We start from the raw sequence: 26795 nt of genomic DNA on the forward strand, positions 1-26795 counted from the left end.
GTGAAGTTCGTGCGGGTTCGGATTCAAAGAAACCGAACCCGCTCATCTCTAGTGTCAGGCAGGATGGCACTTCAAAAAAATAGTCCCCAAACAGCACATGATGCAACGAAAAATCAAGAAATAAGAGGTGCAAGATGGAATTGTCCTTGGGCCCTCCCACCCACCCTTATGTTTTATAAACAGGACATGCACACTTTAACAAACCCATCATTTCAGCGACAGGGTCTGCCACACGACTGTGACTAAAATGACTGGTTGGTTTGGGCCCCCACCAAAAAAGAAGCAATCAATCTCTCCTTGCACAAACTGGCTCTACAGAGGCAAGATGTCCACCTCCTCCTCATCGTCCGATTCCTCACGCCTTTCACTGTGTACATCCCCCTCCTCACAGATTATTAATTCGTCCTCCCTGGAATCCACCATCTCAGGTCCCTGTGTACTTTCTGGAGGCAATTGCTGGTGAATGTCTCCACGCAGGAATTGATTATAATTCATTTTGATGAACATCATCTTCTCCACATTTTCTGGAAGTAACCTCGTACGCCGATTGCTGACAAGGTGAGCGGCTGCACTAAACACTCTTTCGGAGTACACACTGGAGGGGGGGCAACTTAGGTAAAATAAAGCCAGTTTCTGCAAGGGCCTCCAAATTGCCTCTTTTTCCTGCCAGTATACGTACGGACTGTCTGACGTGCCTACTTGGATGCGGTCACTCATATAATCCTCCACCATTCTTTCAATGGTGACAGAATCATATGCAGTGACAGTAGACGACATGTCAGTAATCGTTGGCAGGTCCTTCAGTCCGGACCAGATGTCAGCACTCGCTCCAGACTGCCCTGCATCACCGCCAGCGGGTGGGCTCTGAATTCTTAGCCTTTTCCTCGCAGCCCCAGTTGCGGGAGAATGTGAAGGAGGAGCTGTTGACGAGTCACGTTCCGCTTGACTTGACAATTTTCTCACCAGCAGGTCTTTGAACCTCTGCAGACTTGTGTCTGCCGGAAAGAGAGATACAACGTAGGTTTTAAATCTAGGATCGAGCACGGTGGCCAAAATGTAGTGCTCTGATTTCAACAGATTGACCACCCGTGAATCCTGGTTAAGCGAATTAAGGGTTCCATCCACAAGTCCCACATGCCTAGCGGAATTGCTCTGTTTTAGCTCCTCCTTCAATGTCTCCAGCTTTTTCTGCAAAAGCCTGATGAGGGGAATGACCTGACTCAGGCTGGCAGTGTCTGAACTGACTTCACGTGTGGCAAGTTCAAAGGGTTGCAGAACCTTGCACAACGTTGAAATCATTCTCCACTGCGCTTGAGTCAGGTGCATTCCCCCTCCTTTGCCTATATCGTAGGCAGATGTATAGGCTTGAATGGCCTTTTGCTGCTCCTCCATCCTCTGAAGCATATAGAGGGTTGAATTCCACCTCGTTACTACCTCTTGCTTCAGATGATGGCAGGGCAGGTTCCGGACTGTTTGCTGGTGCTCCAGTCTTCGGCACGCGGTGGCTGAATGCCGAAAGTGGCCCGCAATTCTTCGGGCCACCGACAGCATCTCTTGCACGCCCCTGTAGTTTTTTAAATAATTCTGCACCACCAAATTCAATTTTATGTGCAAAACATGATACGTGCTGGAATTTGCCCAGATGTAATGCACGCACAATATTGGTGGCGTTGTCCGATGTCACAAATCCCCAGGAGAGTCCAATTCGGGTAAGCCATTCTGCGATGATGTTCCTCAGTTTCCGTAAGTGGTTGTCAGCTGTGTGCCTCTTCTGGAAAGCGGTGATACAAAGCGTAGCCTGCCTAGGAACGAGTTGGCGTTTGCAAGATGCTGCTACTGGTGCCGCCGCTGCTGTTCTTGCTGCGGGAGGCAATACATCTACCCAGTGGGCTGTCACAGTCATATAGTCCTGAGTCTGCCCTGCTCCACTTGTCCACATGTCCGTGGTTAATTGGACATTGGGTACAACTGCATTTTTTAGGACACTGGTGACTCTTTTTCTGACGTCTGTGTACATTTTCGGTATCGCCTGCCTAGAGAAATGGAACCTAGATGGTATTTGGTACCTCAATCAAGTCTCTAGTTCCCTGTGAATTAACGGTGGATACCGGAAACACGTTTCTCACCATCCAGGCTGCCAAGGCCTGAGTTATCCGCTTTGCAGCAGGATGACTGCTGTGATATTTCATCTTCCTCGCAAAGGACTGTTGGACAGTCAATTGCTTACTAGAAGTAGTACAAGTGGTCTTCCGACTTCCCCTCTGGGATGACGATCGACTCCCAGCAGCAACAACAGCAGCGCCAGCAGCAGTAGGTGTTACACTCAAGGATGCATCTGAGAAATCCCAGGCAGGAGAGGACTCGTCAGACTTGACAGTGACATGGCCTGCAGGACTATTGGCTTTCCTGTGTAAGGAGGAAATTGACACTGAGGGAGTTGGTGTGGTGTGGTTTGTAGGAGCTTGGTTACAAGAGGAAGGGATTTAGTGGTCAGTGGACTGCTTCCGCTGTCATCCAAAGTTTTTGAACTTGTCACTGACTTCTGATGAATGCGGTCCAGGTGACGTATAAGGGAGGATGTTCCTAGGTGGTTAACGTCCTTACCCCTACTTATTACAGCTTGACAAAGGCAACACACGGCTTGACACCAGTTGTCCGCATTTCTGTTGAAATAATTCCACACCGAAGAGGTGATTTTTTTTGTATTTTGACCAGGCATGTCAATGGCCATATTCGTCCCACGGACAACAGGTGTCTCCCCGGGTGCCTAACTTAAACAAACCACCTCACCATCAGAATCCTCCTTGTCAATTTCCTCCCCAGCGCCAGCAACACCCATATCCTCATCCTGGTGTACTTCAACAGTGACATCTTCAATTTGACTATCAGGAACTGGACTGCGGGTGCTCCTTCCAGCACTTGCAACCTCTTCCCGTCTAGTGTTGGGAAGGTTAGGCATCGCAACCGACACAATTGGATTCTCCTTGGGGATTTGTGATTTAGAAGAACGCACAGTTCTTTGCTGTGCTTTTGCCATCTTAACTCTTTTAAGTTTTCTAGCAGGAGGATGAGTGCTTCCATCCTCAGGTGAAGCTGAACCACTAGCCTTGAACATAGGCCAGGGCCTCAGCCGTTCCTTGCCACTCCGTGTCGTAAATGGCACATTGGCAAGTTTACGCTTCTCAGACGATTTTGATTTAGATTTTTGGGTCATTTTACTAAGCTTTATTTTTTTGGATTTTACATGCTCTCTACTATGACATTGGGCATCGGCCTTGGCAGACAACATTGATGGCATTTCATCGTCTCGGCCATGACTAGTGGCAGCAGCTTCAGCACGAGGTGGAAGTGGATCTTGATCTTTCCCTATTTTACCCTCCACATTTTTGTTCTCCATTTTTTAATGTGTGGAATTATATGCCAGTAATATATCAATAGCAATGGCCTACTACTATATATACTGCGCACAACTGAAATGCACCACAGGTATGGATGGATAGTATACTTGACGACACAGAGGTAGGTAGAGCAGTGGCCTACTGTACCGTACTGCTATATATTATATACATGTGGACAGCAAACTGTGCAAAACTGAAATGCACCACAGGTATGGATGGATAGTATACTTGACGACACAGAGGTAGGTTAGAGCAGTGGCCTACTGTACCGTACTGCTATATATTATATACTGGTGGACAGCAAACTGTGCAAAACTGAAATGCACCACAGGTATGGATGGATAGTATACTTGACGACACAGAGGTAGGTAGAGCAGTGGCCTACTGTACCGTACTGCTATATAGTATATACTGGTGGTCAGCAAACTGTGCAAAACTGAAATGCACCACAGGTATGGATGGATAGTATACTTGACGACACAGAGGTAGGTAGAGCAGTGGCCTACTGTACCGTACTGCTATATAGTATATACTGGTGGTCAGCAAACTGTGCAAAACTGAAATGCACCACAGGTATGGATGGATAGTATACTTGACGACACAGAGGTAGGTAGAGCAGTGGACTACTGTACCGTACTGCTATATATATAGTTGTACTGGTGGTCAGCAAAATTCCGCACTGTCCTCCTACTATATACTACAATGCAGCACAGATATGGAGCTGTTTTCAGGCAGAGAACGTATAATACTGGTGGTCACTGGTCAGCAAAACTCTGCACTGTCCTCCTACTATATAATACTGCTGGTCCCCAGTTCCCACAATAAAGCAATTAGCACACTGAGCACAAATATTTGCAGCACACTGAGCACAGTCAGATATGGAGCGTTTTTCAGGCAGAGAACGTAGATATTTGCACTTGCAGCACACTGAGCACAGATATTTGCAGCACACTGAGCACAGATATTTGGAGCACAATTTGCAGCCCACTGAACATAGAAACTGAGAGGACGCCAGCCACGTCCTCTCACGATCATCTCCAATGCACGAGTGAAAAATGGCGGCGATGCGAGGCTCCTTATATAGAATACGAATCTCGCGAGAATCCGACCGCGGGATGATGACGTTCGGGCGCGCTCGGGTTAACCGAGCAAGGCGGGAGGATCCGAGTTGCTCGGACCCGTGAAAAAAAAGGTGAAGTTCGGGCGGGTTCGGATCGTGAGGATCCGAACCCGCTCATCACTAATGAAAACCTGCTCCAGAGCGCTCTTGACCTCAGACTGGGTTGACGGTTCATCATTCAGTATGACCACAACCCTAAGTAAACATGCAGCCAAGATATCAAAGAAGTAGCTTCAGGACAACTCTGTGCGTGTCCTTGAGTGGCCCAGCCAGAGCCCAGACTTGAATCCGATTGGACATCTCTGGATAGATCTGAAAATGGCTGTGCACCGACGCTTCCCATTCAACCTGATGGAGCTTGAGTGGTGCTGCAAAGTGGAATGTGTGAAACTGCCCAAAGATAGGAGTGCCAAGCTTGTGGCATCATATTAAAAAAGACTTAAGGCTGTAATTGCTGCAGAAGGTGCATCAACAAAATATTGAGCAAAGGCTGTGAATACTTATGTACATGTGATTTCTTAGTTTTTAATTTTTAATAAATTTGCAAAAATCTCAAAAATCTTTTTTCACTTTGTCATTATGGGGTTTTGTGTGTAGAATTTTGAGGGGAAAAAGGAGAGTTACATATGGTAGACTTACCATTGTTAACTCTCTTTCTGCGAGGTACATTGGGTTCCACAGGGAAATATCGGGGGAGAGTGAATCTTGATCCAGAGGCACCAACAGGCTAAAGCTTTAGGCTGTCCCAGGATGCATTGGGGCCTCCTCTATAACCTCGCCTCCTGGCACTGTGAGCTCAGTTTTGTTAACCAGTCCAATGCAGGAGTAGGTAAGAGAGAAGGTAGATGCTAGTCATAGAACTACATTCTCACGACAGGAGAAGGGACCAGCGGCTAATGCCATACAAACCCATAGAAGCTAAGTGCGTCAGGGTGGGCGCCCTGTGGACCTCGCAGAAAGAGAGGTAACAATAGTAAGTCTACCATAACTCTCCTTTTCTGCAGCAGCTTACATTGATTTCCACAGGGAAACATCGGGATGTCCTAAAGCAGTTCCTCAAGGGAGAGGACGCGCCTTAGCGGGTATGAGAACCCGGCGTCCAAAGGAAGCATCCTGGGAGGCGGAAGTATCAAAGGCATAGAACTTAATAAACGTGTTCACAGAGAACCATGTAGCCCTCTTGCACAATTGTTCTGCGGACGTGCCACGGCGAGCCGTCCAAGAAGGTTCAACGACCGAGTAGAATGGGCATTAATAGCAGCAGGAGATGGGAGATCAGCCTGAAAATAAGCTTGTGCAATAACCATTCTAATCCATCTGGCCAAGGTTTGCTTATTCGCAGGCCAGCCACGTTTGTGAAAACCAAACAAAACAAAAAGGGAATCTGACCTCCTGATAGAGGCACTCCTCTCCACATATATACGGAGAGCCCGTACCACATCCAAAGACCACTCTTTGGAGGACAAATCAGAAGAGAGAAAGGCCAGAACCACAATCTTTTGTTTAAGGTGAAATGATGACACCACCTTAGGTAAATAACCTGGGCGAGTTCTAAGAACTGCCTGGTCACGATGAAATATTAGAAAGGGTGGACGACAGGACAATGCGCTTAAGTCCACTACCCTTCTTGCAGAGGCAATAGCCAGAAAAAAAAACAAAAAAGTGGCTGTGAGCCATTTAAGGTCCACTGTCTCAAAAGGTTCAAATGGAGACTCTTGCTGGGCATTCAGGACAACAGACAGATCCCATAGAGCTACAGGAGGGACATAGGGAGGCTGAATCCGTAAGACACCCTGAGTGAATGTATGAACGTCAGTTATAGACACAATTTTTCTCTGAAACCATACCGACAAGGCAGATATGTGAACCTTGAGGGAGGCCAGACGAAGGCCTAAGTCCAGGCCTCTTTGCAGAAAAGCCAGAATTCTGGAAGTTCTGAAACTGTATGCATCATATTTCTTTTCAGCACACCATATAAAGTTAGAATTCCAGACCCTGTAATAAATCCGAGCAGATGCCGGTTTGCGGGCTTTTAACATAGTTTGGATGACCGCCTCAGAGAAACCTTTGGCTCTCAGGAGTGATGCCTCAAGAGCCATGCCATCAAAGCCAGCCTGGTTAGGTCCGGATAAAGACAAGGGCCCTGTATGAGGAGGTCTGGGCGCTGAGGAAGTAGAAGAGGACGCTCTGTCGATAGACCCTGCAGCTCTGAGAACCAATGCCGTCTGGGCCACACTGGAGCGATTTGAAGTAGAAATCCTTGTTTGAACTTCCGCAGGACCCTGGGCAGGAGTGACACTGGAGGGAACACGTAGGGCAGCCAAAAGTTCCATGGAATTGCCAGTGCGTCCACGAACGCTGCTTGAGGAAACATGGTCCTTGATCCGAAAACTGGAACCCTGTGATTGTGTCAAGACGCCATCAGGTCTACGTTTGGTAGGCCCCACTTGTCCACTAGGAGTTGAAAAACTTCTGGATGAAGACTCCACTCTCCGGCGTGCACGTCCTGACGACTGAGGAAGTCCGCTTCCCAGTGTAGGACACCCAGAATGAACACTGCCAATATTGCTGACAGATGGCGTTCCGCCCAACGAAGGAATTTTGCCACTTTCATCAAAGCCATGCGGCTTCGAGTGCCGCCTTGATGGTTTATGTATGCCACCGTAGTGGCATTGTCTTACCGTACTTGATCCGGCCTGTTCTGTACCAGAGACAGGGCGAGAGTCAATGCATTAAACACCACCCACAATTCCAGAATGTTTATTGGGAGGAGTGACTCCTCTTTGGTCCAGCGACCCTGAAAAGAGTGTCGCTCCAACACCGCACTCCATTCTTTCAGACTGGCGTCCGTTGTTAGCAGGACCCAGTCGGGGATCCAGAAGGGACGGCCCCATCTCAATTGCTGGTCCTGTAGCCACCAGGTCAGCGACAGACGAACCTCCGGAGTCAAAGTGATCATGTGAGATCTGATCCGATGAGGTAGGCCATCCCACTTGGAAAGGATTAACCTCTGCAGAGGGCGAGAATGAAATTGAGCGTACTCTACCATGTCGAATGCCGACACCATCAGGCTAAGTACTCGCATCGCCGAGTTCTATCAACACTCTGTGGCGACAAAGGAAGCATCTTATCCTGTATTGAAGTCTTAGGACTTTTTCTGGAGACAGAGTCATTGACTGTGTGTGTCCAGTAGTGCACCCAGGTGCACCATGCTCTGAGCAGGGACCAACGAGGATTTCTTCCAATTGATGAGCCACCCATGGGCTTGTAGGAAGCTTACCGTCAGTTGTAGATGACTGAGGAGGACATCGTGGGTGTTTGCCAGAATCAGCAAGTCGTCCAGATACGGTAGGATCCTGACTCCCTGGCAACAGAGATGGACCGTCATTACGGCCATGACCTTGGTGAAGATCCAAGGAGCTGTAGCCAGTCCAAATGGCAGCGCCTGGAACTGATAGTGGAGGTTGCCAATAGCAAACCGCAGATACTGCTGATGCGACATGGCAATAGGTATATGCAGGTACGCACCCTGTATATCCAGGGATACCATATTGTCTCTGGGTCCCATAGCCAGTATAATTGAGCGCAGTGTTTCCATACGGAACTTGGACATTTTTACAAACTTGTTCAGTGATTTGAGGTTGATAGGCCAAAAAGACCCATTGGGTTTCGGAACTAGAAACAGGGTCGAGTAGTAACCTCTGCCTCTCTGGGCCAGAGGAACCGGCACTACCACTCCTGTATTCAGGAGAGAACTCACAACCTTTTGCAAAGCTTGCGCCTTTAACGGATCCGAAGGGATAACTGTGGTGCCAAACTGGCAAGGGGGACGTCTCTTGAAGGAGACTGCATACCCATGAGAGACAACTTCTCGTACCCATGCGTCTCTGAAGTGGTGAATTGCAGAAGTCGGCTTCCCACCGTGGGGACCAGAGAGCTGTCTAAGGACACCAGGGACAAAATTGTAGAGCTGCACAAGGCTGGGATGAGCTACTCGACAATAGGCAAGCAGCTTGGCGAGAAGAGATCAACTGTTGGAGCAACTATTAAAAATGGAAGAACTACAAGATCACTGACAGTCTCCCTCGACCTGGGGCTCCATGCAAGATCTCACCTCATGGAGTATCAATGATCTTGAGAATGGTGAGGAATCAGCCCAGAACTCTACAGGGGGGCCTGGTCAATGACCTCAAGAGAGATGGGACCACAGTCACAAAGGTTACCATTAGTAACACACTACGCTGTCATGGATTGAAATCCTGCAGCGCCCGAAAGGTCCCCCTGCTTAAGCCAGCACATGTCCAGGCCTGTCTAAAGTTTGCCAGTGATCATCTGGATGATCCAGACGAGGATTGGGAGAATGTAATGTGGCCAGATGAGAGCAAAATCGAACTTTTTGGTATAAACTCCACTTGCCGTGTTTGGAGGGAGAAGAATTATGAATGGCATCCCAAGAACATCATACCCACTGTGAAGCATGGGGGTGGAAACATCATGGTTTGGGGCTGCTTTTCTGCAAAGGGGACAGGACGACTGATTCGTATTAAGGAGAGGATGAATGGGTCCATGTATCATGAGATTTTGGGCAAAAACCTCCTTCCCTCAGTAAGAGCATTGAAGATGGAACATGGCTAGGACTTCCAGCATGACAATGACCCCAAACACACCGCCCGGGCAACTAAGGAGTGGCTTCGTAAGAAGCAATTCAAGGTCCTGGAGAGGCCTAGCCAGTCTCCAGACCTCAAACCAATAGAAAATCTGTGGAGGGAGTTGAAAGTCCGTGGTGCCCGGCGACAGCCCCAAAACGTGACAGATCTAGAGAAGATCTGCATGGAAGAATGGGCCAAAATAACTGCTACAGTGTGTGCAAACCTGGTCAAGAATAACAAGAAACGTTTGACCTCTGTAATTTCCAACCGAGGTTATATTACAAAGTATTGAGTTAAATTTTTGATTGTCCAAATATTTATTTTCCGCAAGAACATACAAATAAATTGTTTAAAAATCATACAATGTGATTTCCTATTTTTTTTTTTTTTCAGATTCTGTTTCTCACAGTTGAAGTGTACCTATGATGGAATTACAGAGCTCTCTCGTCTTTTTAAGTGGGTCAACTTGCACAATCGGGTGCTGTCCAAATACTTTTTTGCCCCACTGTATGTGTGGCTCCTGTGTAGTACTGAGGGCCATGTGCATAGTCTCTGAGATGTATGTGTGGCTCCTGTATAGTACTGAGGGCCATGTGCACAGTCTCTGAAATGTATGTGTGGCTCCTGTGTTCAGGGCCGGATTAACAATGGGGCGGATTGAGCTGCAGCTCCAGGCCTCCCCATGAAAATAGGCCCAAGGAGACTGACAGTGGTGACAGGAAAAAAACATCTTCCTCTCACAAGCTGCCAGCAACCGCCATGCAAACCTCTGCCCCAGCGGTGGACTCAGCGTAGGGGGGCACCCAGGTATGAGTCGTCGGCCAACCCACCCTCCTTCCCGCACGGCCCGCACCAGCATGAGGCTCCTCCCCGTGCATCCTGGGGTTTAGTGTAGCCAAGTTCGGCCGGCCACCTCCAGCTTTCTGCTTCAGTCTGGAGCCGGGCTAGGCATCACAGTGGCTGGATGGACCGGAGGGGAGGTCAGGCTGCAAATATGTCACGGATCCATAGCCATCCGCAGCCACATGTGCGGGGCTGGCTGCAGACTGGAGGCATTCGTACCCGGCCGCTTTGTGTTGCGGGACTTGCGGCCGAGCAGCTCCGCCTCCCTTTTCTCCCCTCTTCGGTGTCAGACCAGACTGCCGGGGGAGCTACTAGGCGTTTATTAGAAGGTAATTTTATTGTTTCATGTGGGGAGGACGCTGTGTGAAGTACTGTGATGTGGTGCAGAATATTGAAGGGGGGTTAGCAATGGGTGATGAATATTAAGGGGTGGGGGTTTCTATGAGAGGACAACATGGGAGGGGGAGGGGCTGTGCCCAGACCTGCCTGCACAGACTCTCTCACCCTGTCCCCTACATGATCTGTCCCCGCATCCTCTCCCTGTCCTCGAACTGACTTGTCCCAGCACCCTTACCCTGTCCCCTACCAGACCTGTCCCCTCACCCTGTCCCCTACCAGACCTGTGTCCGCACCCTCTCCCTGTCCCCTACCAGACCTGTCCCAGCACCCTCACCCCTACCAGACCTGTCCCGCACCCTCTCCCTGTCCCCTACCAGACCTGTCCCGCACCCTCTCCCTGTCCCCTACCAGACCTGTCCCAGCACCCTCACCCCTACCAGACCTGTCCCGCACCCTCTCCCTGTCCCCTACCAGACCTGTCCCAGCACCCTCACCCTATCCCCTACCAGACCTGTCCCGCACCCACACCTTGTCCCTGACCAGACCTGTCCCAGCACCCTCACCCTATCCCCTACCAGACCTGTGTCCGTACCCTGTCCCCGACCAGACCTGTCCCAGCACCCTCACCTTATTCCCTACCAGACCTGTCCCGCACCCTCTCCCTGTCCCCTACCAGACCTGTCCCAGCACCCTCACCCTATCCCCTACCAGACCTGTCCCGCACCCACACCGTCCCTGACCAGACCTGTCCCAGCACCCTCACCCTATCCCGTACCAGACCTGTCCTGCACCCACACCTTGTTCCTGACCAGACCTGTCCCAGCACCCTTACCCTATCCCCTACCAGACCTGTGTCCGCACCCTCTCCCTGTCCCCGACCAGACCTGTCCCAGCACCCTCACCCTATCCCCTACCAGACCTGTCCCACACCCTCTCCCTGTCTCCTACCAGACCTGTCCCAGCACCCTCACCCTATCCCCTACCAGACCTGTCCCGCACCCTCACCCTGTCCCTGACCAGACCTGTCCCAGCACCCTCACCCTATCCCCTACCAGACCTGTCCCGCACCCTCACTCTGTCCCCCACTAGACCTGTCCTCTCACCCTGTTCCCTACCAGACCTGTCCTCTCACCCTGTCCCCTACCAGACCTGTCCCGCACCCTCACTCTGTCCCCCACCAGACCTGTCCTCTCACCCTGTCCCCTACCAGACCTGTCCTCTCACCCTATCCCCTACCAGACCTGTCCCACACCCTCTCCTGTCTCCTACCAGACCTGTCCCAGCACCCTCACCCTATCCCCTACCAGACCTGTCCCGCACCCACACCCTGTCCCTGACCAGACCTGTCCCAGCACCCTCACCCTATCCCCTACCAGACCTGTCCCGCACTCTCACTCTGTCCCCCACCAGACCTGTCCTCTCACCCTGTCCCCTACCAGACCTGTCCTCTCACCCTGTCCCCTACCAGACCTGTGCCCGCACTCTCTCCCTGTCCCCAACAAGACCTGTCCCAGCACCCTCACCCTGTTCCCGACCAGACCTGTCCCAGCACCCTCACCCTGTCCCCTACCAGACCTGTCCCGCACCCACACCCTGTCCCTGACCAGACCTGTCCCAGCACCCTCACCCTATCCCCTACCAGACCTGTCCCACACCCACACCTTGTCCCCTACTAGACCTGTCCCAGCACCCTCACCCTATCCCCTACCAGACCTGTGCCCGCACCCTCTCCCTGTTCCCGACCAGACCTGTCCCAGCACCCTCACCCTGTCCCCTACCAGACCTGTGCCCGCACCCTCTCCCTGTTCCCGACCAGACCTGTCCCAGCACCCTCACCCTGTCCCCTACCAGACCTGTCCCGCACCCACACCCTGTCCCCTACCAGACCTGTCCCAGCACCCTCACCCTATCCCCTACCAGACCTGTCCCACACCCTCACTCTGTCCCCCACCAGACCTGTCCTCTCACCCTGTCCCCTACCAGACCTGTCCTCTCACCCTGTCCCCTACCAGACCTGTGCCCGCACCCTCTCCCTGTCCCCGACAAGACCTGTCCCAGCACCCTCACCCTGTCCCCCACCAGACCTGTCCTCTCACCCTGTCCCCTACCAGACTTATCCCCTTCCAGACCTGTGCCCGCACTCTCTCCCTGTCCCCGACCAGACCTGTCCCAGCACTCTCACCTTGTCCCCTACCAGATCTGTTCCCTCACCCTGTCCCCCACCAGACCTGTCCTCTCACCCTGTCCCCTACCAGACCTATGCCCTCTCCCTGTCCCTGACCAGACCTGTCCCAGCACCCTCACCCTATCCCCTACCAGAACTGTCCCCGCAACCTGCCACCCACCAGACCTGTCCCCGCATACTCACCCTATCACCCACCAGACCTGTCCCCGCACACTCAACCTTTCTCCACGAGACCTGTCCCCACACTCTCAACCTATCTCTAGCAGACCTGCCCCCGCAAACTCACCCTGTTCCCAACCAGACGTGTCGCTACAGACACATTGGGTGAGATTCAAATTATATATCACGCCAAATTTTCTTTCTAAAATGATCTCCGTTATCGCGCATATTGCGCCCATAGTAATCAGGTTTAGCTGTGGAAAGGTTGGGTGCCTCGCTACTTCGGGGCTAGCGAGCTGAAATAATGATACAACGTCCCTGAGGTCAGAAACAGAACGAGTGTGGAAATGGGTGAAAAGAATTGAATCTCCCCCATTGGGTGAGATTAAAATGATATATCACGCCCAATTTCCTTTCTAAAATGATCTCCGTTATCGCGCATATTACGCCCATAGTAATCAGGTTTAGCTGTGGAAAGGTTGGGTGCCTCGCTACTTCGGGGCTAGCGAGCTGAAAGAATGATACAACATCCCTGAGGGCAGAAACAGAAAGGTTGTGTAAAGGGGTGAAAAGAATTGAATCCCGCCCATTCTGTCACCCACCAGACTTGTCTCCAAAGACTCTATCACCCAGCCAAACATCAGACCTGTGTCGCCCATGGCTTCTGCTGCTGTCATGTCAGTGTCTGGTGGGGTGGGGGTATTTATTTCTCTGTGTGTGGAAAATGTGTGTGGGGGGCCAATTTTTTTTCCTGTGGTGGCAAATGTGTTTTAATTTCTTCTTGCTGGGAACAATGTATTTGTTTTTTTTCCCTGTGGGAGACTTTTTTTCTTACCCTGTAGGGCTAATGTGTTTTATTTTAACCTCTGGAGGCCAATGTGTTTTGTTTCCTATCAAGGTCAGTGGCTTTGTTTTTCCTGTGGGGTGCAATGTGTTTGTTTTTGTTTCCTATTAGGGCCAATTTGTTTGGTTTTCCTGTGAGGGGCAATGTGTTTATTTTTATTTTCAATGAAAGACATTGTGTGTGTTGTTGTTTTTTTTAATACTATAAATATGCTGAGGGAACAGAATTCCCTATGAGGCCGCACCACTCCCCCCACACTATCCTTTATGTCCAGGCTCCTCTCCTAGGTCTGACCCATCTCCCTAGATATATATGTATGTATGTATGTATGTATGTATGTGTGTGTGTGTGTGTGTGTGTGTGTGTGTGTGTGTGTGTGTGTGTGTGTGTGTATATATATATATTTATGTATGTGTGTATGTATATATATTTATGTATATATATATAAAATCATCTCAGGGTAACATTATGAGATAGACCATCACCAGTCCACGTCGACAGTGGGGCCCACACACCATTGGACATGCCCCATAAACACCCCTCCCGCAGCATTGGCCACCCCCTACAGCATCACACATTAGGCCCATCATGAATTTCAGCTCCAGGCCCATGTGTACCTTAATCTGTCACTGCCTGTGTTGTACTGAGGGCCATGTGCACAGTCTCTGAGCTGTATGTGTGGCACCTGTGTTGTACTGAGGACCACATGCAGAGTCTCTGAGATGTATGTGTGGCTCATGTGTTGTACTGAGGAGCACATGCTAAGTCTCAGAGATGTATGTGTGGCTCCTGTGTTGTACTGAGGACAACATGCTAAGTCTCTGAGATGTATGTGTGGCTCCTGTGTTGTACTGAGGACCACATGCAGACTCTCTGAGATCTATGTGTGGCTCCTGTGTTGTACTGAGGAGCACATGCTAAGTCTCAGAGATGTATGTGTGGCTCCTGTGTTGTACTGAGGACTACATGCAGAGTCTCTGAGATGTATCTGTGGCTCTTGTGTTGTACTGAGGACCACATGCAGAGTCTCTGAGATGTATGTGTGGCTCCTGTGTTGTACTGAGGAGCACATGCTAAGTCTCAGAGATGTATGTGTGGCTCCTGTGTTGTACTGAGGACAACATGCTAAGTCTCTGAGATGTATGTGTGGCTCCTGTGTTGTACTGAGGACCACATGCAGACTCTCTGAGATGTATGTGTGGCTCCTGTGTTGTACTGAGGAGCACATGCTAAGTCTCAGAGATGTATGTGTGGCTCCTGTGTTGTACTGAGGACCACATGCAGAGTCTCTGAGATGTATGTGTGGCTCCTGTGTTGTACTGAGGACCACATGCAGAGTCTCTGAGATGTATGTGTGGCACCTGTGTTGTACTGAGGACCACATGCAGAGTCTCTGAGATGTATGTGTGGCTCCTGTGTTGTACTGAGGACCACATGTAGAGTCTCTGAGATGTATGTGTGGCTCCTGTGTTGTACTGAGGACAACATGTAGAGTCTCTGAGATGTATGTGTGGCTCCTGTGTTGTACTGAGGACCACATGCAGAGTCTCTGAGATGTATGTGTGGCTCCTGTGTTGTACTGAGGACCACATGCAGAGTCTCTGAGATGTATGTGTGGCTCCTGTGTTGTACTGAGGACGACATGCTAAGTCTCTGAGATGTATGTGTGGCACCTGTGTTGTACTGAGGACCACATGCAGAGTCTCTGAGATGTATGTGTGGCTCCTGTGTTGTACTGAGGACCACATGCAGAGTCTCTGAGATGTATGTGTGGCTCCTGTGTTGTACTGAGGACCACATGCACAGTCTCTGAGATGTATGTGTGGCTCCTGTGTTGTACTGAGGACCACATGCAGAGTCTCAGAGATGTATGTGTGGCTCCTGTGTTGTACTGAGGACCACATGCAGAGTCTCTGAGATGTATGTGTGGCTCCTGGGTTGTACTGAGGAGCACATGCTGAGTCTCAGAGATGTATGCGTGGTTCATGTGTTGTACTGAGGACCACATGCAGAGGGTATCAGGACTCTAGGTCGACACCAAAAAGGTTGACACACCTTAGGTCGACACCAATTGGTTGACACACCTTAGGTCGGCGTGGACAAAAGGTCGACATGGACAAAAGGCTGACATGAACAAGGTCGACATGGGCAAAAGGTCGCACATCACTAATCTCATACATCACTTACTTCATACATCATTTACCTCACACATCACTTACCTCACACATTACTTACCTCAACATCGCTTACTTCATGTAACTCTTACCTCACGCATCACTTACCTCATGTATCTCTTACCTCACCATCACTTACCGCATACGTCACTTACCACATACATCACTTACCTCACACATCACTTACCTCACACATTACATACCTCACAAATCACTTACCTCACACATCGCTTACCTCACATGTTGCTTACCTCATGTATATCTTACTTCACACTTTGCTTACCTCACATAACTCACATATCACTTACCTCACACATTGCTTACCTCATGTATCTCTTTCCTCACACATTACTTACCTCATGTTTCTCTTTCCTCACACATCGTTCACTGTATTTATATCTTACCTCACACATCACTTACCTCATACATTGCTTACCTCATACATTGCTTACCTCATGTATCTGTTTCCTCACACATCACTTACCTCACACATTGCTTACCTCTTGTATCACTTTCCTCACACATCACTTACCTCACACATCACTTACCTCACACATTGCTTACCTCTTGTATCACTTACCTCACACATCACTTACCTCACACATCACTTACCTCATACATTGCTTACCTCATACATTGCTTACCTCATGTATCTGTTTCCTCACACATCACTTACCTCACACATTGCTTACCTCTTGTATCACTTTCCTCACACATCACTTACCTCACACATCACTTACCTCACACATCACTTACCTCACACATTGCTTACCTCACACATCACTTACCTCACACATTGCTTACATGTATCTCTTTCCTCACACATTCACTTACCTCACACATTGCTTACCTCTTGTATCACTTTCCTCACACATCACTTACCTCACACATCACTTACCTCACACATTGCTTACATGTATCTCTTTCCTCACACATTCACTTACCTCACACATTGGTTACCTCATGTATCTCTTTCCTCACACATCGTTCACCTCATGTATATCTTACCTTACACATCACCTACCTCACACATCACTTACCTCACACATCACTTACCTCACACATCACTTACCTCACACATCACTTACCTCACACATCACTTACCTCACACATCACTTACCTCATTCATTGCTTACCTCACGCATCGCTTACAACACACATCACTAACCTCACACATCACTAACCTCACACATTGCTTACCTCATGTATCTCTTTCCTCACACATCAATCACCTCATGTATATCTTACCTCACACATCACTTACCTCACACATCACTTACCTCACACATCAGTTACCTCACACATCAGTTACTTACCTCACGCATCGCTTCCCTCACACATCACTTACCTCATACATCGCTTACCTCACACATCACTTACCTCATACATCGCTTACCTCAGACATCGCTTACCTCTCACATCACTAACCTAAACACATCACTAACCTCACACATCACATACCTCACACTTCACTTACCTCATGTATCTCTTACCTCACACATCACTTACCTCATTCATTGCTTACCTCACGCATCGCTTACAACACACATCACTAACCTCACACATCACTAACCTCACACATTACTTACCTCATGTATCTCTTTCCTCACACATCAATCACCTCATGTATATCTTACCTCACACATCACTTACCTCACACATCACTTACCTCACACATCAGTTACCTCACACATCAGTTACTTACCTCACGCATCGCTTACCTCACACATCACTTACCTCATACATCGCTTACCTCACACATCACTTACCTCATACATCGCTTACCTCAGACATCGCTTACCTCTCACATCACTAACCTAAACACATCACTAACCTCACACATCACATACCTCACACATCACATACCTCACACTTCACTTACCTCATGTATCTCTTACCTCACACATCACTTACCTCATTCATTGCTTACCTCACGCATCGCTTACAACACACATCACTAACCTCACACATCACTAACCTCACACATTGCTTACCTCATGTATCTCTTTCCTCACACATCAATCACCTCATGTATATCTTACCTCACACATCACTTACCTCACACATCACTTACCTCACACATCAGTTATCTCACACATCAGTTACTTACCTCACGCATCGCTTACCTCACACATCACTTACCTCATACATCGCTTACCTCACACATCACTTACCTCATACATCGCTTACCTCAGACATCGCTTACCTCTCACATCACTAACCTAAACACATCACTAACCTCACACATCACATACCTCACACTTCACTTACCTCATGTATCTCTTACCTCACACATCACTTACCTCATTCATTGCTTACCTCACGCATCGCTTACAACACACATCACTAACCTCACACATCACTAACCTCACACATTACTTACCTCATGTATCTCTTTCCTCACACATCAATCACCTCATGTATATCTTACCTCACACATCACTTACCTCACACATCACTTACCTCACACATCAGTTACCTCACACATCAGTTACTTACCTCACGCATCGCTTACCTCACACATCACTTACCTCATACATCGCTTACCTCACACATCACTTACCTCATACATCGCTTACCTCAGACATCGCTTACCTCTCACATCACTAACCTAAACACATCACTAACCTCACACATCACATACCTCACACATCACATACCTCACACTTCACTTACCTCATGTATCTCTTACCTCACACATCACTTACCTCATTCATTGCTTACCTCACGCATCGCTTACAACACACATCACTAACCTCACACATCACTAACCTCACACATTGCTTACCTCATGTATCTCTTTCCTCACACATCAATCACCTCATGTATATCTTAAGGGGGGTACACACGGAGAGATCCGTGCTTAAAATCTAAGCAATCTTGCTAGATTGCTTAGATTTTAAGCACGGATCTGCCGTGTGTATGCCCTCCAGCGATAGCGATGCGCGGCCCCGCACATCGCTATCGCCGATGCTAGATTGAGCTTGCATGCAGGCTCAATCTAGCGGGTCGCTCACTTCACCGTTGTGTGAAGTGAGCGGCCCCCCGTCGGCTTTCCCCCTCGCTCAGCACATCGCGCTGTGCTGAGCGGGGTGAGAGATGTGTGCTGAGTCGTCTGTGTTAAGATCGTTCAGCACACATCTCTCCCGTGAGTACCCCCCTTTACCTCACACATCACTTACCTCATACATCGCTTACCTCACACATCACTTACCTCATACATCGCTTACCTCAGACATCGCTTACCTCTCACATCACTAACCTAAACACATCACTAACCTCACACATCACATACCTCACACTTCACTTATCTCATGTATCTCTTTCCTCACACATCACTTACCTCACACATCGCTTATGCCATTTATGCGGGTCTGAGGCCATAACACTTAAAATTAAACAGGGAATGAATTACTAAGAGCTGTTCAAGGTGTTATACATGTAGACGGCTAACGTGTCGGCAGTATGCAGGTGTAACTCAGGCTGCAGTGTGTCGGCACCGCTGTTCCTTACAGCCGTGTATCAGCGCCTTGCGCTATGGATTTAGTAGTACATTTAGAACCTGTCACTGTGCTCTGCAGCCAGCTATAGAACACAATGTATTGCTCCCTCACAAGAAGCAAGGCGGTGGTTACATTACGAGTGTTGTGTACTAGCGATAGATACAATGGTATTTTCTCCGCCATGTAACCAGGTGGGAATTAGATGAAAATCTATCTCAGCACATGTTATACCGCATACATTTTCTTTTTGTCTCAATGTTTGATTTGGTTTTTGCAGAAATGTTTATTACAATTTCTTTTCTCAATCCAGGTCCCGGTTAGCGGACTTCCAATTAGGCTGCCAGCCTTCTCCGCAGTCTGTGACCGGATGTGCCCAGGAGAATTATGCCGCCTGCCTGAAGGCGTACACAGGAATTATAGGTAATGCTTCATCTGGTCCTGTATCCCGAGTGCTCATAAGACCTCTCGTGTAGCTCCCCCACTGTCTGCATGGTGGTTTACTAGGTGGCAGATCAGCTTAATATTGTCAACTTCATATGGGGGGGTGTGGTCACAAAAACGTGGATGGCAGCTGTATTCTGGGGGCGTGTTTCAGCCTACAACTGCCGTCATGTATGCAGAAAATATGGCGCCGGCGTCTCAGTTCTGTGCGACTGTATATTTACTATATAGTTAATTATGGAAGGATCCGCGACTTTTTACTTCTTTGTACGCAGTTGCTTGGATCGGTGAAGCCGTCGGTGTGTGCGACTCAATACATTTCCAGGTGGCTACAGCATTTGTATATTTTCGCACATCCGCTGCGCACTGGATCAGAGCTGCAAATGCGTCTCTGCTTCAGGTCCTAACTACTATTCATGAAGACTTACTGTAGGGCCTGATTCTGTTACATGCTAGCTGCACACAGATTACAGATCGCCGGAAGCCGCAATTAATTGAATCTGCCCCATAAGCTGTAAGACTCTGGTGACTTACTCATTTAAAGCTGGTAGATTTCCTATACGCATATACGCACTGTAAGATAGGCTCACACCTATACCATCACACTTTCAACGCGACTTTACTTCAATTTCACTTACATTTGAAAGTCCCGATCACAGTGCCATTACTAATTAACGATCTTCAAGCTGTCCTTTGTGGTGTGGTGTGGTATGGGGACTTCCGAGTTTGCGACCTTCTGCGCATGCATTGGATGTTGCTTGTGCCGCAGGGGGCACTGGGAGGGATCAAATTGGATCCCTCTCAGTAAACATTATAAAAAAAAAATAAAGCTCATGGGTTTCTAATTAGGCAACGCTATCTACAGTTGATGCTGCCTACCGGGTCCGAGCTCCGGAATGTAACGCATTCCGGAAGCTTGTTGCATATTAGAAATGCAGCCAGACCTCTGAAAATGGCAGATTAACAGCAGAATTACCTTCGATGCATGCCATCCCAAGCCCGATATTGTACCATCGCATCTGATGAATATGTATATGTCACATATTTAGTTGCACGGTGTCTGTTTAATGTGCGGTGTTGGCAAGTGGCAAATGCGCAACTAAACCCGCCTGATGATTGTGTGTTAAAAACAAATATAGGAGATCACCTTTGTTATATATTCTCCTCAATACACAGTGCTGAACCCATGTGTCCCAACATTTATCAAGGAAAATAGGGACATGATAAGCCCCACCCCACAGTATCTGTAACTTCACCCAGATCTACCGAAACATGCCCCTTTTTTTGGCATCACTCCAACCTCTTCATTACAAAGTCAGGGATCCCCAAATTATGACTGTTCTTCTGCAATCAGGAGAGACGGGAGACAGCCTCATGTTCATGGTCTGCCATAGTCTGCATCATGCACCAAGCGTGGGCAGGAGGGGGGAGAACCCGTGTACCGACAGGGTAGCATCTAGATTCTCTTCGTGCAGAGGACCTTTCCCATAACCCCCTGGGTCCATGTCACAATCTATTTGGAATAGAAAAGTGTGGCGTTCTCTCCTGCTCACTCATTTTGTCACGTCCAGGTCCTTTGCACGAAGGCAACATAGACACAACCGTACCGACAGAGGTCAGAAAACCATAATAAAACAGATAAGAAACTTGATGCGATCCACTTGTCTGTGGCAGATTATCCAGCCCAGCTGCCTGCTCATTACAGCCTGTGCATCACCTGCAGAAGGGATTTGTGATTGAGCTAATAATCTGCTAATGCAGGCTGGCCTGTACTTCAACTCGGGGCTGCAAACAGCATCTGGTGGCTGCGGTTGAGAGAGGGACTGACACTGCAGGAGCGACAGAGACTTGTGGCTCCATACACTGTGATGCAACGTGCCTGGCACTGTGCGTCCTGCCATATCATCTGGCCCCTGGCACCTCATTATAGGTTATAGTTAGAGGAATGCTGCATCGCAGCACAGGTGAGAATGGCTGCATCTGTACGTTAAAAAGGGCATAGCACCAGCAAAGGCTTCCTTGCTGCCTCTATATAGCGGAGCGCATGTAATAATTTATCGCCATCTAAGGATAAAACAGTTTCTAAAGCAGCAGCATCGAAACTCCATTAATTAAGATATTAAAACAACTCTTCATGCGTAATCACGGCAGACGTGGTGTTTGTTCCCCGCTTTTGTCCTCTTTTACCGGGGTATACGGTTCCTGTATGTCCATTTTCAATAATGTGTGTTCCATCAGCAACATTATATTGGAAGTATAGTAACTGTAATGATACTGAAAAGTCTCTTATGGAAAATATTATTGGCCACATTTATCAAGCCATGGAGAGTGGTACATAGCACGGTGATAAAGTACCAGCCAACCAGCTCCGAACTGTCATGCTACAGGCTGTGTTTGAAAAATTAGTGTTTGGAGCTGATTGGCTGTTACTTTATCACCGTGCAAATTTATCACTCTCCAAGGCTTGATAAATCTGGGCCCTAAAATATTTTGAATGAACTGGGATCACTACCATGTCTGATCATGGCTTTGATGGGTCTGGGACTTAAGGTCGACACCACTTAGGTCGACCCGGACAAATGGTCGACATGAACAAGGGCAACGTGGTAAAAGGTCGACATGAGTTTTTTGGTTTCGTTTTCTTCTTAATGTGACTGGGAACCCCAATTAGTGCACCGCGTCCCCTTGCATGCTCTCGGCACAGGTTACCATTCCCAGTTGTAGACCACGTGGATCGTAAAGTATGAAAAAGTAAAAAAAATGGGGGGAAAAGTGATAAAAACCCATGTCAACCTTTTTCCATGTCGACCTTGTTCAAGTCGACATTTGTCCGTGTCGACCTATTTGTGGCATCGACCTAAGGCGTGTCGACCAATTGGTGTCGATCTAAGTGGTGTCGACCTAATTGGTGTCGACCTGGAGTCCAGATACCGGCTTTGATTATAAACCAGATAATGACTGGGGTTAAGACGTCAGTCTCTAATGAGGCTGAGGCACCGGTCGTGGGGTGCCCATTGGCTGAACACCGGTTCATTGTGTTGCCCATTGGCTGGACTGGCTTCCGGTTCATGGTGTTGCCCATTGGCTCATGGTGTTCATGGTGTTGCCCATTGGCTGAACTGGCTTCTGTTCATGTAGCATTGAATGCCAGTCAGATGAAGCTTTGAAAAGTGAGTTATTAATCCCCATGCACACTGGAAGGACTAAGGGGGACATGTACTAAGCAGTGATAAAAGTGTAGAAGAGAGCCAGTGGAGAAGTTGCCCATGGCAACCAATCAGCTGCTCTGTTTACTTCCATAGTATGCAAATTATAAATGTTACGTCAAAGCTGATTGGTTGCCATGGGCAACTTCTCCACTGTCTCACTTCCCCACTTTTATCACTGCTTAGTACATGTCCCCCTTAGTGTGGCATTGCAGAGAGATAGACACTGGGCTTGCACCCCAAATACTACCATGACCGTTCCGCTGTTCCCTGACCACCTATATACACTATGTTTTCCCGTAGTTTAACCTGATGTGGTGTCAGATTACATATATACGCATGTCATGACCAGTTCTCAGGACCCCGTACTCAGTTCATTAATACCCCTTTTACACTCGCACAGCCGAGTCACTCCTGGGATGCTTCCCGGGACTGACCCCTTTCACACTGCACTAAGACCTGGGATCGACCCGGGACAGCCCCATTTACACTGATCCCGGGATATCCCTATAAGTCAGGTGCTGGGGGCGGAGCTGGAGGCGGAGCCAAAGGCAGTGGGGCGTGAAAAGGAGAGATGGACACATCGGAGCACCCTCATCGATGGCTACCATCGATAGCCATGTAATCACTAACCATCGATGGTATAAAAAAAATACATATATTAAAAATAAAAATATATATGTGATCATCTACCATCAATGGTTTTAAGCATCAGTGCTTCATTCCCGGGCAGCTCAGTCTGTTAAGCAAACTTGGGGAAGGAGGACGAGGGTCACACTAATGTGTGAAGAGCCGTCATCATTATAAAGATGAGGTCTCCGGCAAGGCGAATGGGCTCTGAAAGATGACATCATCTTTTCTGAGCCCAAGACAGCTCCAATCCGAGGCCTTTTAACAGTCCCGGGTAGTGAATCCCGGGACGGGCCCTTTCACACTACACATCTTCCCGGGACGGTCCCGGATTCAACCCAGGTCAAGACCTGGGATGAAATCCTGGGATGCTCGTACCGGGAAATTGTCCCGGTACCCTTTCACACTGAGAGAAATCCCGGGCTGATGCGCGTGTAAAAGGGGTATTACTCAGTGCTTTTGAAATGGCAGCTGGAACGATTGGGCATGTCTAGGGTGACATAGTCCGAGATGTCTAATCTTTGTATTTGTGTCTGTTATTTGCAGGTAGTCTCATCACTCCGAATTACGTGGACAACTCATCCTCAAGTGTTGCCCCCTGGTGCACCTGTAACACGAGTGGGAACCGGCAGGAGGAGTGCGAGAACTTCCTACACTTCTTCACAAGTAACATCTGTCTCCGTAAGTTTGCGTCATGGCTGGTAGGAGGAGATCCCACCCTGCGGGTATCTCCAGTACAAGGCCACTCCGCAAAATGTTTTTGCAGTTCAACCGCAATTAAGTTCTGCCTGGAACTTCATACTCATTTTACTTGCAGCATTGGTTTTACAGCAGGTACAATAGTAATCACCCAGCAAATAAATACAGTCTGGAATAACGGAGAGATAAAGCTTTGTTGATTACTGTAAAAGGGTTGATACGTATTCAATCTCACATCTCACTTCCTCACTAGGGGGAGATCTTATCAAATTTCCTTTTTTTAAACTATCAAAAATACTACAATTTGCCAAAGAAAGGGGATTTTTTTGCCTCAACTGTAAACCAGGCTTTGCCAATTTTTTCTTAATCCAGTGATTTCTATCAAAATCCATTAACTTCAGAGCTGTCATTCCAATGATATTTGGAGAAACCCCATTTAAGTGAATGGGCCCATTGAAACGAATGGCCAAATTGATTTGAATGGGCAAAGTTCTGTCTATGGAGTTTTCCATCACAATCTATCCACATGCGCTTGTTATAGACTAGCCAGAATACCAATGACCCTATCTTATTATATGGTGTTTTCTTGTCTCTGGAGCTCACCAGGGAGTCAATGCAAGTTGGCTGTGATTATACCTGTACGGTGTGCACGTAATAAGACCATATAACTCCCCGCATCCGTATACTTATTTGATACTCTTCACCAATATAACTGCACACTTGCATCAGCCCTGTCCTTGGTGCAAGAGATTTGTCTGAAAACAGACGTTCTCATTCTCTGCATAAATCGCAATTCCTGCCCTCACTAAACTTAGCCTATGTGCGTGTGAGTTGTTAGCAAACCAAAAAAGTTAGTAATTGGGCAAAACCATGGGGGTAATTCCAAGTTGATCGCAGCAGGACATTTTTTAGCAGTTGGGCAAAACCATGTGCACTGCATGGGGGGCAGATATAACATGTGCAGAGAGAGTTAGATTTGGGTGGGTTATTTTGTTTCTGTGCAGGGTAAATACTGACTACTTTATTTCTACACTGTAATTTAGATTTCAGTTTGAACGCACCCCACCCAAATCTAACTCTCTCTCAGAGGCGTCACCACGTGTGGTGACACCCGGTACGCACCCCTGATGTACTGCCGTGATCGCGGCAAAAAAGGGGGCGTGGCCTTACAGCTAGGGGGCGTGGCTTCGCGGGGAAACTGCTATCGTCACTCTGGGGGCGTGCCCAGCATCTCCGGAGATGCTGGGCTTCCCCCAGAGACGGTTTCAGTGTGCTGTCGGCTCCTCTGCTATGACAGGAGCCGGGTGCTGTAGCGGAATTTCACACTGCAGCACCTGGCTCCTGTCACTGCGGAGGAGCTGACATTTGGTGTCACCCCCTCCAGGTGTCACACCCGGGTGCGTGCCGCACCCCCCGCACCCGCCTTGTGACGCCACTGCTCTCTCTGCACGTGTTACATGTGCCCCACCTGCAGGGCAGCATGGTTTTGCCCAGTTGCTAACTTTTTTGGTTTCCTAACAAACCTAAATAAGGCCCATGGTCATCATGGTGGCCATAAAAACAGTAATATGACAGGCTTTTGTTTGGTAGAACATAGCTACTACCACTTAGTAGGGGAAAGCTAACTTAAGAAACTTCTCAGAGCAGGCTTGGACAAAGCAAAACTTGTGGTGTAGCTTTCAATCACCAACACACTCACAGCGGATTGAGTATGATATGCCAGCGGTCAGAATACATGCCAGGGGATCCTGATAGTGAGTATCCCGCCAGGGGCTGGGTAAGTATACTTGCCTTCCCCCAATGCCCCTCTTACCCTAACCCTCCCTTTCCACAGCCTAAACCTAACATCTTTTGCCCTGCAGTCTAACCCTAACCCTCCCCGGTAGTGCCTAAACCTAACCCACCCTTCCTGCAGCTTAAACCTAACCCTCCCGGAGGTGACTAAAACTAACCTACCCTTCCTGCAGTTTAAACCTAACCGTCCCGGTGGTGCCTAAACCTAACCCACCCTTCCTGCAGCTTAAACCTAACCCTCCCGGTGGTGCCTAAACCTAACCCACCCTTCCTGCAGCTTAAACCTAACCCTCCCGGTGGTGACTAAACCTAACCCACCCTTCCTGCAGCTTAACCTAACCCTCCCCGGTAGTGCCTAAACCTAACCCGTCCTTCCTGCAGCTTAAACCTAACCCTCCCGGTGGTGACTAAAACTAACCTACCCTTCCTGCAGCTTAAACCTAACCCTCCCCGGTAGTGCCTAAACCTAACCCACCCTTCCTGCAGCTTAAACCTAACCCTCCCGGTGGTGCCTAAACCTAACCTACCCTTCCTGCAGCTTAAACCTAACCCTCCTCGGTAGTGCCTAAACCTAACCTACCCTTCCTGCAGCTTAAACCTAACCCTCCCGGTGGTGCCTAAACCTAACCCACCCTTCCTGCAGCTTAAACCTAACCCTCCCGGTGGTGACTAAACCTAACCCACCCTTCCTGCAGCTTAAACCTAACCCTCCCGGTGGTGACTAAACCTAACCCACCCTTCCTGCAGCTTAAACCTAACCCTCCCCGGTAGTGCGTAAACCTAACCCGTCCTTCCTGCAGCTTAAACCTAA

General features: G+C 48.6%; 1 protein-coding gene across 1 annotated transcript in view; it reads left to right on the forward strand.

The window, feature by feature from the left end:
* GFRA4 (GDNF family receptor alpha 4) overlaps window positions 1-26795 on the forward strand; it is a 729620-nt gene that overhangs the window by 681662 nt on the left and 21163 nt on the right. The window contains exons 6-7 of the mRNA XM_063925339.1: window positions 19525-19634; window positions 24038-24172. Coding sequence (XP_063781409.1) covers window positions 19525-19634; window positions 24038-24172 — 245 coding nt within the window. The remainder of the gene's footprint in view (window positions 1-19524; window positions 19635-24037; window positions 24173-26795) is intronic.

Source organism: Pseudophryne corroboree, chromosome 1 (assembly GCF_028390025.1).
Source record: "Pseudophryne corroboree isolate aPseCor3 chromosome 1, aPseCor3.hap2, whole genome shotgun sequence".
NCBI lineage: Eukaryota > Metazoa > Chordata > Amphibia > Anura > Myobatrachidae > Pseudophryne > Pseudophryne corroboree.